This window comes from Alosa alosa, chromosome 8, assembly GCF_017589495.1.
Source record: "Alosa alosa isolate M-15738 ecotype Scorff River chromosome 8, AALO_Geno_1.1, whole genome shotgun sequence".
Taxonomy (NCBI): domain Eukaryota; kingdom Metazoa; phylum Chordata; class Actinopteri; order Clupeiformes; family Clupeidae; genus Alosa; species Alosa alosa.
The window spans coordinates 14,569,110-14,581,440 of NC_063196.1; the positions used below are offsets into that span (position 1 = coordinate 14,569,110).

Genomic DNA, 12,331 nt, shown 5'->3' on the forward strand with positions numbered 1-12,331 from the left:
GAAAACATACCTGTACAGGAAAGCTTTTTAGTTAACTCATCTTATCCTGTAGACTACATTTTCAGATTATTCTACATCTGCTACTATTGGGGGGCGCAGCCAGCCAGAAGCAGATGGGCTCCCCTATTAAGTCAGGTTCTGCTCAAGGTTTCTTCCTGGAATATGGGAGTTTTCCTTGCCACAGTTGCCATATATGGCGTGCTTGTGGGGGTAAGAGGGTTAAGGCTGCCAGTCTTATGGCGTAATTTTCTATATTTTTGATATGTTGCTGAGTATAACATAAACAGCAAAGAAAAGTGATTGATAATGACTGACTGACTATTATTGTGTTACATGCTTCAAATGTAAAGCACTTTGAGCTGCATTCTGTGTATGAAAGGTGCTATACAAATAAAGCTTTATTAATATTATTATTATTATTATTATTATTACCTAAGACAAAAAAAAATGCTAAGCCTGTTTTTTATGTGACAGCATGGTTCCCTTTTTTATTTTTTGGATTTGTAAATGGCAGGGGAATTTTCTATCTCCTCTGGAAAGAATCTTATCTTCACGTGGGTCAGTCATATCCATACATACCGTTAAATTACATGGTCAAGTGTGACAATGCTTTCTCTTTCGAACCTCATGACATTGGTCAAACCACCTTTGTTATCTCTGAGCTGATAAGTGTGTGTGTGTGACTATTTGCTCACTAAGAAGGCCTTGCTTGCCGCAACTATTTTGTATTCAATCATTCACTTTACATTTCAGTCCTAGAGTGAGGAAGAAGGATGCAGTGCTGTTTTGTGAATAGGTCATGTGTCCACAGATGAGCGTGGATCGACCAGCTGCTGTGTTGCAGTCATTGCTGTCAACTTACATAGTGTGCAAACCTGAGAGAATATGCCATCTGGTGGACACAGCGTTGTATGTCATATGTTCACATCTTACAAAATACAGTCATATTCAGTCATAGTACTGATTCTAAATTCATACATCTCTAAAAGGCATTCAAAAACCATATAAACATCTCAAACACTGGTGTCCAGGTGGACACTCACTGACGCGGATGTGTTAGGTATGGTTATGGTTATGCATGGTCATGTATATTGGCCATTCACCCACTTATCCCTCAGATTACATACCTATCATCCCAATATGCATCTTGCACACATTACATACATACATTTTCACTATAACTTCTGCACTTTATATCCACTCCACTCCATGTGTTCTTGTCTTGATACTATGCCTTATTTGTATATTGTATTTTGTATATTATGTTAATACGTTGATATGTGCCTATATGTATACTGTTGTCTATACTGTACAGTATGTGTCTTTATTACTATTGTCTATTGAATGTGTACTACTACATGTCTATTTGTTGAATGTACAGAGAGTTTAACACCTATCGAAGTCAAATTCCTTGTATATGTAAGTATACTTGGCCAATAAAAACTGATTCTGATTCTGATATATGGGTTAGGTTAGGTGTGGTTATGTATGGGTTAGGTATGGTTTGATCAGTGTTACTAATTAAGTGTTCAAAATATACTTATTATAGTGATTCAAATGTTTTTAACCAATGTGCATAATTAATGATTTACCAGAGTCAGAAAAGGAAGTTTCCTGTTTGATGTTGGTGTTTGTTTGTATGTGGTTGTGAACACAATTTGTTACCGTGGACACTTCCAACGTTATTTTCCAGTGTGTTTGACGGTAACTTCCCCGGCCTGCGCATGTGATGCTGACACATCTTCAAATTAGATTTTGAGTGTGTGGCACTATCTGTGACAGGCTATGAGTGTGTGTGTGTGTGTGTGTGTGTGTGTGTGTGTGCGCATGTGTATGTGCCAGGAGGAGGCCCTATATCACCTAGACCAGCCTTTCTCAAACTTCTTTGACCTGAGGCCCGGTCATGGAAGACTTTTGGGGTCATAGGGTCCACATGCACATCAGAGGACTGCTTTACTAATGTAGGCCTAACACATAATTATAGCATGTTGAAGTATGATGCTTGCATGAGAAATACTTCTCAAAACAACAGCAATGATATGGGTGCCATTATTTTGGGATGTTTCCCTCATGCAAGCATCATACACTGGTTGGCAAAAGGAAAAAATATTGACATGCATTTCAATGAAATTTCATTCAAATGCCTGAATGTAAGGATTCAGGAAAAACAATACCAGCTTTTGTATATGACAAATGGCGGAGCAGATAGGGGCAAATCACTGATCTGGAGATATTTAACAGGAAGACCTGTTATGCTACAATAGCTTTTGTCCACCTTATATTCACATTTGAATAATTGTGTAACGTCGGTGTCTTTTAGACTGAGTCCTAGCCTCCCAGAATGCAATGTGTGTGAATGCTAGTTTGTGTAATGTCGGTTTTAGTTAGTGTAATTGCGTTTTCCTTGTCATGTATGTGTTAGCTTGGGTAGTCTTTCTTTAGGTTTTACCTTGTGTGCTTTACTCGGTGTATTGTATGTGACTACCCTGTTCGTGTATCGTGCTCGTTTTATTGACTTCCCTTGTGTTTGCTATGTAATGGTGTCTTGGTGTGTGTGATTCCCGCTTCAGTTAATACACATTTAGATTGGACAACCGTGTGTCGCTATCAAATCGTTACAATGTACTATCATTATACTCAGAGCTAGTCATGTATTAAACAGTCTCTGCTTTGTTTTAATAGAAGTTGCAAGAATTCACGTCGTTCTATCAAGTGTCGTTAGTTAAATGGCTTTCCAACAGGTTGAAGTGGAGCTTGCTACCGACTTTATGGAGTGGTTCCAGTTTCTCTCGGGCAGACGCGCACACGCATGCATTGAATGACCGATACCACCACTCAATTGTATGCCTCTATGTTTGATGACACCAAATTAGCAAGTATTTCCTCCAGATTGCAGAAACGTTTATTTTCTTTTTCTGTCGGTCCGCAGTTCCTTGATCATCAGAGGAAGCACCAGGCATAGCCTAATTTCACTCCCCGGCTCTGGCTCATAGTTTGAGAGACGCTGGCCTAGACGCACATGACACGCACACGAACCCTCGAAGCCACACATACTGACACATCAGCGCTTTGATGTCCAAAGCAACAGAACCACTATGCAAACTTGTGATTGTCAACTGGTAGGCCTACTTGGCTCTTCCACTTCTCGATCAGCATCAGTTGTGTCTACAAAGTCTGGCTAGTCGTGGCAGTTGGTTGGCTAGTGGTGGTGGGTTGGGGGTGCATCCACAGCAGCAGGCTGGCTAGCCGGTGGATTCGTGGAAACACTCCACATATTTGTTAAATTTGATGTCTTCTTTAGTAATTCTACTCTTCTTTCATCCTTTAGATCCTTTCACTTTATTTTTTGGCCCCACTCGGATGCTTTCTTTGGCCTGAATTGTTTGCTAGTTATTGCTGTGCTCACTCTGAATGGTTTTATGCGCGCGTTCGATGAGGCTCCCCGAGGCCCCCTAGAGGCGAGGCCCGGGGCTGCAAGTGTTAAGCCGGGCCTGTGTGATGTTGCTACACAATAGGCCTACAGCACAGCAGGCCCGGTGTGATGCGTGCGAGTGGAGAAGCTGCCATGACACGTGTTGCGCAGATGACATTACAAATGACATTTTGTAACTCTGAGCCTAACTTGTATAACGTTGTATACACTTGTTACTTGGGCCTACTTTGATAAATATATAATATTTCTGAGTCTGACTATGGCATAGCTTTAGCTGCCCACCCAAGTAGGCTAATGATTTAAAAACAAAAAAAATGCTTGATCAAGGACCCGGCCCGGCCCGGCCCGAGGATAGTGGCTGGAAATATCGGGTGGGCCGGGTCGGGCCGGGTCAAATTCGGGCTCGGGCTCAGAATCTAAACTCTAGTCTGGACCTGTTTCTGATTTACTGGTTGGATGCCATTCCCTTATAAATGAGTGGTTCTCTTTGCAAACCATTGAAAGAAGTGGCATACTGCCACACAGTACCTAATAATTTAGAGCAGCAATAAAATTACAGCGTGGAAGCAAACATAATTAATCACTCAACAGTCTGATCATGCCAGCTGTGATTGACAGGCCTATTGGTGTAATTACAGTGATTGACCCAAAGGAACAGAGACACTATTAGTCATCATTATTGACACCACACAGAAAGCAAAGAGAGGAATTAGTCAACCAATCCAAACATTCATTAATGGTGGTGGTGTGTCGGCCTTCATGCAGTCTATTTTTGATCTTTTGCTTTAAGTAAGAACAAAGTATATTGGTGTATATATATTGAGTATATATTGAGTTTTCCTACTAAATATGTACAGTGTCCTTCATATACTACTGTTAAACTGTAATGAGGTGTAATGAAATGTGTCGCCCCTTTGGACAAAAGGCATCAGTTAGAGTTTGGCTCTGACTCAGAGTTTGGACTTTTATTGTAGATTAACTGGAGGTTGCATGCCTCTGTCAGTCGCTTACACAGTGAGCCCATAACATAAAATATAATGTTGAGTGTTTTACAAAGGTGGACATGGTATTGAGACAAAATGTGAAAATTATTAGAAAAAACTCTTAAGATCTTTGTATCATCATACTACTACTATCATATCAGCCTCCAGCATCCCTCTGGCAACAGTAATTCCCCCTGTAGTCTCCTCTTGTGTCTTCCTCTTCCCCTATACAATGGTGCTGTGAGCCTTACGCGAGAGAGGCCTTCGCAGAGACTTACACAGCACCCAAAGGTATCTGCAGCCGTAATCGCATTAGTGTCCCATTGGAGTTGCCAAGTCAGGACATGTTTATGAGTCCACAGCCCATGAGTCCCATGACTGCTGGGACCATCCCTGGAGATGAGACACAGCCATACTGGACAGCAGTGAGAGTAGCCTTCTAATTCTTCCTCATGACCCTCTCTCTGTCTCTCACACACACACACACACACACACACACACACACACACACACACACACACACACTAACCCCCCTAGGCTTCCTCTGGGATTTATAAATTCCTATTATAAGATGGTTATATCAAGTTAAATGGATACAGACACATGCAAAAATGCATGCCCACCTCCCCTCACCTCTATCTTTCTCTCTCTCTCTCTATCTCTCTCTCTCACACACACACAATCACACGCTCACACACACAGACACACACACACACACACACACAAAACTTGGTTATAGAAGAAGAATTTTTAGTAGTCACAGAGCTAAGTAGAGGCACAATAGTGTGGTTTGTGGAGGTAATTTCAATGTTGCCATGGCAACATGCTATCAGATTCAACATACCTCTCTCTTTCTTACACACACACACACAGCTTGGTATCCCTTGAAATCATTCTGTGCATTCCTCAAAATACAAAACGGACTAATTTCCATGGCAACCCACACGCACAATTCCCATTCTTATGAGGCCCGTAATTTCCAGGAGACTCAAAACATCACCCCATCAGCTGGCCACTGCATTGCCATCATGCCACTCCAGCCATTCATGCTAAGCACTCACTTATACTATTCTTACTTACATTTCACTGTAAGATGAACTCATGCCGGTGAGAAAATACATCCACACCATGACCCTTTACAAAGGCCCTTTTCGAGCCCTGGATCTCTTTATGTCTCAGTGATAAAGTAGCTGATGAGGGGAATAAAGATTAACATTCAAAGTGACACACTGTTGTGACTAAGTTGTGACTAAGCCTACATTACAGTACGCAATGGGCCTCCCTTGTTCATAGGGAAGTGATTCATTCAAATACTATTTTCTTTTGACAAAATCAAACAATGAGAGAGTCCACATTGTGGTTTAAGTTAATAGATTAACAGATATCTGGATTTGGCCTGTGTCTGGCCAAACACATTACTTCAATCATCATTTAGCTGATGCTCTAATCCAGTGTTTTTTTAACTTTTTGTCTAGCGACCCCCCAAAAAAATGTCTCGCGGTCTCACGACCTCCTTCTCTCTAACCAGCGTAATTTGGTTTCGAAATGTTGTAAAATGGGGATTGGAAGCAGAGGCAGAAAATTTCTTCTCTCATAGGTATAGGCTTTGTCAATGGCAGCCTGTGACTAAAAACCTTTACAAAAATGCAAATCATTTTGCGACCCCTCCAATATTTTTGGCGCCCCCCCTGTCGGTCCCAACCCCCAGTTTGAGAACCACTGCTCTAACCTAGAGTCAATTAATAGCGAGGCCAGTCCCCATGGAACAATTTGGGGTGAATCACCTTACACAATGGGACACAATGGTGGGACCTCACACACACACAGATCTCCGACAGATCTCCCCAAACTCACACAGCATCAGATAGATCGACAGTCTTTCCCAACAATAAACCATTTTGAATAGATCGACAGTCTTTGGTCCCTAAACTACTGGTGGTAGAGTGATGACAGGTTTCCTTGTGTGTTTGTAAACAAGCTCAGATGAACAGTGAGGAGATGATAATTCAGAGTGACACAGCAGAATGTTAGATCATCTACCCTGGGTGTGGTTGTTCCTGAAACCTATGAGAAGTTTAGAAAGAGAGAGTGAGGAAAGGAGAGAGTAAAGGGGGATGGAGAGAGAGAGAAAGAGAGAGAGGGAGGGACTCCTCAGAGGAGACAGCTATAAGAGTGAGTGTCTGTGTGTGTTTGTGTGACCTCTCTTTAACAGTGTCGGCCTGCGTTTGTGTGTGTGTGTGTATGTGTATTCTCTAAGTATCTCTGACAGGTCAACTTTGGACAGCACTGGGTCTCACAGGTAAACATAATTCTCATCTCAACTTAACCAGAACTTTGACTTGTGTAGCTTAATTTATATTCATTCCGTTGGGCTCTAATTGCTTATGTTCTACAACATTCTGTTCGGTTTCAAAGTAGTCCATTTTGGTGTAAAGAATCCTATTCTATCTAAACCAATTAAAGTAAAGTGACTTTTATTCATTTGAAGAGATACCTGCATAAATGTTTCCAAACTGTGCAGCACTACTGACTTTAGATGAGAAAAACCAAACATGGTATTGATAGATAGCATATGGTCATATGGTGATAGTATTGATAGATAACATGCATGCAGGTTTGTGTGTTTACAACATACTACTTTCCCCATCACAAAAATGTGGACAAATGTCCTTTAGTAAAGTCTACTTGATTTGATAAAACAAAAGTTGATAAAAAAACACTTTTAATTGCCTTTATATGTTCGAGCTGTTGTATAAATGATCATTATGCCTTGTCTGAATGACCTCTGGAAGCATTGAAGGGTTTAAGTTTAGCTTAGGTGAGCTGTTAAATAGCAGCTATTGCTGGTTGTGATTGCGTGTGGACCCAATATGACAACAACAATATAAAAGTCTGGATTGTGCTTGATGGAGCAGTGGTAACGTCACCACCTAATCAATTGTCCCGGGTTCCATTTGCCAACTCGCCATTGCAAGTCTGTGTCACTTTAGATAAAAGCATCTGCTAAATATCAGTCAACTATAACTTTATAACGAGAAACTAGCATTTTGAAAGCATTATTACTTACAAGAGTATTTTAACTGTGCCTAAACCTTTTTGCAGTAATGCATTTCAAAACTGACTGCTATGTGGGGACTTGATTTGAGTTCATGCTTTGTCCCTGTAGCACAAACCAAAGTGTTAATGAAATGACATAAATCATGTCAAGATAGCACGTCTGTCTTCATGCTGTAATCCTGAGCAAATCCTCATGGTTTTGAGTTGAGTTTGGTGCCAGTGTGATGTTAGACATATCGCAATGCCAGCAGCCTACTCAAAGAGTGCGATTTTTAAGCTGTGTCTGTATCCAAGGGATACATTTTCAAATGTGAAGAGAGATTCATAAGCTTTGTCCGTGACCAGGAGATGTGATCAGTGAATATACACACTTCATCACACTGCTTCAGCTTGAGAGGGTATTTTTAAGCGTCGTCTGTGTCTAGAAGGTAAATATGAGTGAGGAAAGTGAGTTTGCAGCTTTCTCTGTGTCCAGGAGATACATATTTGGGCTGAGTGGTCTGGTCAGTAATGATTTAATTCCCATCATCTGCTGTGCCAGGGGTGGGAAACAGAACAGTGGTTGTGAGGAAGAGGAGAATGGGCTCAGTGTTCTACAGGGAAGCAAGACTGTCTTGTTCAGGCATGTTGCTTAGGTAGCAGTGTTACACATCAACCTCCACAGAAACAACACTCAGACAGAAGGCTTTAAAAGACCTTCTAAGAAAACAATATACAGTACTGTGTTATATTACAGTAAAATGTGTAGGTATTTGTGCTGTATTTTAGTAAAGTGTGTAGGTATTTGTCTTAATAAAGTTATTTTATGCCTCTGTGCAACTGTTGTGATTATATTATATGCACTTAGTATTGGTGTAGAAAGCATCCTTACTTCTACCTACTCATTTTTAATGTGTCTAATATGCACATTTGTTCACAAATAACACAAACAAATATTATGTGCATTTTTTGTCAGTACCTCTATGCCTGTGTCACATTTGTAATCCATTCATTCATTTAACTGACAGTCATGATTACCAGACATTGGAGAAAATGATGGCTTTAGGGATTATTTCTGAAATATGAGATTTGTTAGTGTTTGTGGATTAGTGTGTATTTTTGTACATCATCTCTCTTTGTGTGGTCGAGGGCGGGTGTTCTGTTAGCCCTCTAGTGGACATAGATGGTATGAAAAATATATGTGTGTAAAAAATAATGTCATAATTCTATCATTTCTCTCCCTAATGCCCTTCTTTTTCTATTCTTCCCAGATAACATGGATGTAAGTACTAAGTAATTTCACTACTGTATCAGTAGACCAGTAGGAAACCTCTCTTACTACAAATCATAGCCTATTGTTGTCTTGCAACTCATTTTCACAGTGTAAATAAAAGATAACATGATATTTTTTTATGAACTGTATGTCTTTGTCAATAAATATGTGTGTGTGTGTGTGTGTGTGTGTGTGTGTGTGTGTGTACTTATGCATTACTTCATACCAATCCCTGGGCCCCTTCTCTCTCTTGCTCTCTCCAGCTTGCTGACGCTCACACCAATTGTCCTGGTCAGCAGGGGAATGGCATGTGGCCTGCTCAGCCCTGCCCTCAGCAGGGGCAGCCATGCTGGCCGTGCCCCCAACCCCTACTACCCCCCGACCACCTGGCCAGGCCCCACCCAGCCAGCTCAGCCCACCTGGCCCGCCCCTTCCCAGCAGCCCGCCGCGCCAACCCAACCAGCACAGCCTACCTGGCCCATGCCACCACAAGGCCAGCCCAGTCAGCCAGCTCAGCCCACCTGGCCTGCTCCTGCTCCTGCACCAGCACCAGCACCAGCTCCAGCTCCGGCTCCCCCTGCAGGCCAGCAGACTCAACCCACTCAGCCCAGCTGGCCTGCCCCCACCCAGCCTCCGGCACAGCCACCCCACTCCAGCTGCACCCCCTCCAACCCCTGCCCCCCAGGGTACGTCCCCGCCGGGACGCCCTCCTCTGCCTGGCCTGGTAACCCTGGACAGCCAGGCTGGCCTGGTCAGCCAGCACCGGTTCCCGTACCAGTGTGGCCTGGACCCACACCAGTAGGTCCAGTGGTAAGAACTGATTCACTCCTCTATGGGTCGGTTTTCAATACATGGATTGAGCCTAGTCTTAGGCTAAAAGGTTTTTCACTATTTATTTACTACTAGTACTATTTAAGCCCAGGTCTAGACTATTTAAGTCCATAACTATCCAGGTGTGGGAAACCAATCTTAAATGTTTCATATTCCATAAAATACCCTTCTAGAGCCTAAGAATATTTCTAAAACTAGAACCTAGAAACTACAACTATAATGAAATGTTACTGATATCTTTTAAACAAATCTTACTTTATTACTCATGTTAATCGATTGATAGTTTTTTGTACACAAATTTCAGCAGAATTTATGCAGCAGACGTGCTGGTGTTCAGTGTAGCATTTTACAGACACATTGTCCTTTTCTCATCTCATGAAAACTAGAGCTCTGGTTCTGGTTCATGACGTGTAGTTGGACTGGTCTTGTTTTTGTCATTCACTAGGGAGTCCCATACAACCTGAACTTCCCCAGAGGAGTCTATGACAAGCTGATGCTCACCATCACCGGGCAGGTGAAGCCCATGGCCAAGATGTAAGTACAGACCCGGATAGCAGCTGATTCCGGACCGGACCTGGCCCAGAGCTCAGACAGAACTTAGCCATACCTGGGCCAGAACTAGGCCAAAGCTAGGTTAGACCTGGATTAGGGCTGGGCAAGACTTACAGCCAGGCTACACTGAGCATGCAACTGAAGCGTTCAGTTCGCGGAGCATAAACATAGTTGTAGAAGACTTTATTGAATGTGTGGGCTGCTATCATGGCTGGTGTAGCCAGTTCCATTGATTATAGCAGAAGCTCACTGTTGCAGCACACATTCTGCGAACGGAATGCTTCACTTTTGTTCCTGTTGTAGCTTGGCTGATAGACTAGTCCTGGCCCAGATCTGGCTTAGACCTGGCTGAGCCGGAACTGGACCAATCCAGTGCCAGATCTGAGCCAGACTTGGTCCAGGCCCGCTCCGGTCTGCTGCTATCTGGGCGACCCATTTCTCTCTGTCCTTTCTCTCCCCGTGCGTCTCTCCCTGACGACCCGTTCACCATGGCTCACGTGCAGCCCCCTCTTGTGCTCCCTGGCGCTGCAGGTTCACGGTGAACTTTCTGCGTGGGAACGACATCGCGCTGCACATCAACCCGCGCTTCAACGAGGGGGGCAAGCAGATCCTGGTCAGGAACCACCGGCAGGGGGAGCGCTGGGGGAAGGAGGAGCGCAATATCCAGGGACCCTTCCCCTTCGCCCCTGGCCAGCCCTTTGAGGTGAGCTGGGACAGCAGCGGGCCCCGATTCTGCTGCCCGCTAGCAAAGCTAGCGCGCTATCTTAGGGGCCTGTGGAGGGGGGCCACGCACCGCAGAGACAAGACTCCAAAGAGGTGGTCCAAGGGTGCATTCGCCAAAGAGCATTTTTGGGTGGCCTCCCGTAAACTGAAAAGGTGAGCCCCCAGCGCGTGCGTGGCTCCCCCCATAATCACACAATCTGACCAAATCTGAACTAGTTTGGAAGAGCGTTAAATTCAGTGAGCACTCTAAATTGGTTTCTAGCTAAGATGATGCAAGTTTTGAGAGGATTTTAAGATGGTAATGTGAGAGTGAAGCAGTCAGATGGCCCTCTGAGAATAAACTGGTAAAATCACAGGCTGAATACAGTACAGAAACAAATCTGACCAAAAATCGGACTTTCAGTCTGACAAAATCTGACTAAATGTCAAGACATTTATGTACTGCACAATCGTCCAAAAGGCTGTTACTGTTATTAGTGAAAATGAACAAAAGTCAGAAACTTAATAAAGGACTGTGCAAACATTTTAGGCACAATTAGAAAATGCTGTGTAGTAAGGATGCCTTCAAAATGTCATGAAAAGTTTCTGGTTATCAGTAATACAAATATTTATAATATAATATAATATAATATAATATAACATAACATAACATAACATAACATAATTGTTTAGTTGAAGTTATTGCAGAGCAGCAAAAGTAGCTGCAATGCAAGAGACAGGATGTTTGGTAAGGGAGAGCGCAAATCTTGTAAGAGTAACTCCGTCACCCTGGCTGTTTCAGATGAAAATTCTGGTCACGTATAACGAGTTCAAAGTGGCGGTGAACGGAGCGCAGGTGTTTGAGTTCAAGCACCGCATCCGAGAGCTCAACCAGATCGACCGCCTGAACATCCTACAAGACATCAATCTCACGTCCATCAACCTGCAGAACATGCCCTGAGCTCTGACCGAGGTTTCAAACGCATCTTTTTGTTTCACTGTTTGCAAGCCTTGCACTGACAAAATAAATGTCATGATATAGTTTAATGTGCATTTTGATACTGCGTAGTAAGTGGTTCAGTACAGTAGTAAGACATTTGAATGAAAGTGTTCTTGTGCATACAGTATGTCAGCCATACACATCCCCATCAGGATTCGCTACATTTCATATACATCTATCTATTGTGTTTTGAATGGCAATACTTGTTAGCAGTATCAGTGAGAGCCTTGTTGGTCTTTCTTTATTGAGATACGCCTTGTTGTTTTTACAATAAACTATAGTTTGAATCATCATACCATACTTATATATGTTCTGTAAAACAGTCTAAGTTTTGTTTCACATAATTCCACTGCATAAGTATTGCAATGTAATACAGTTTATTACATGTTAATTTGTTAAGTTTGGGGAAGGGGGTGGTAGATATAGCAAGCATACAAAATGGTGTTTATCAGTACCAAAGCAAACCATAACCATCTAAATAAATGAAATCATTAAGTCAATTGGTGGTGAGACTTGACTTT

The 12,331-nt window shown here is 42.6% G+C and overlaps 1 protein-coding gene across 1 annotated transcript; it reads left to right on the forward strand.

Moving 5' to 3' along the window:
* Window positions 1-6,626: 6,626 nt before the first annotated feature.
* Window positions 6,627-12,310, forward strand: LOC125299514 (galectin-3-like). The gene is made up of 6 exons (XM_048250814.1): window positions 6,627-6,715; window positions 8,724-8,734; window positions 8,989-9,535; window positions 10,002-10,090; window positions 10,640-10,811; window positions 11,613-12,310. Exons 3-6 carry the CDS (start codon window positions 9,029-9,031, stop codon window positions 11,769-11,771), a joined length of 927 nt encoding a protein of 308 aa, XP_048106771.1. The 5' UTR covers window positions 6,627-6,715; window positions 8,724-8,734; window positions 8,989-9,028; the 3' UTR covers window positions 11,772-12,310.
* The last annotated feature ends 21 nt before the right edge of the window (window positions 12,311-12,331 follow it).

Bases quoted from the DNA above. Each gene is read 5' to 3' on its own strand.
- LOC125299514 (XM_048250814.1), top strand. From the start codon at position 9,029: ATGGCATGTGGCCTGCTCAGCCCTGCCCTCAGCAGGGGCAGCCATGCT. The intron at 9,536-10,001 runs GTAAGAACTGAT...GTCATTCACTAG, and splicing joins CCACACCAGTAGGTCCAGTG to GGAGTCCCATACAACCTGAA. The intron at 10,091-10,639 runs GTAAGTACAGAC...CTGGCGCTGCAG, and splicing joins GTGAAGCCCATGGCCAAGAT to GTTCACGGTGAACTTTCTGC.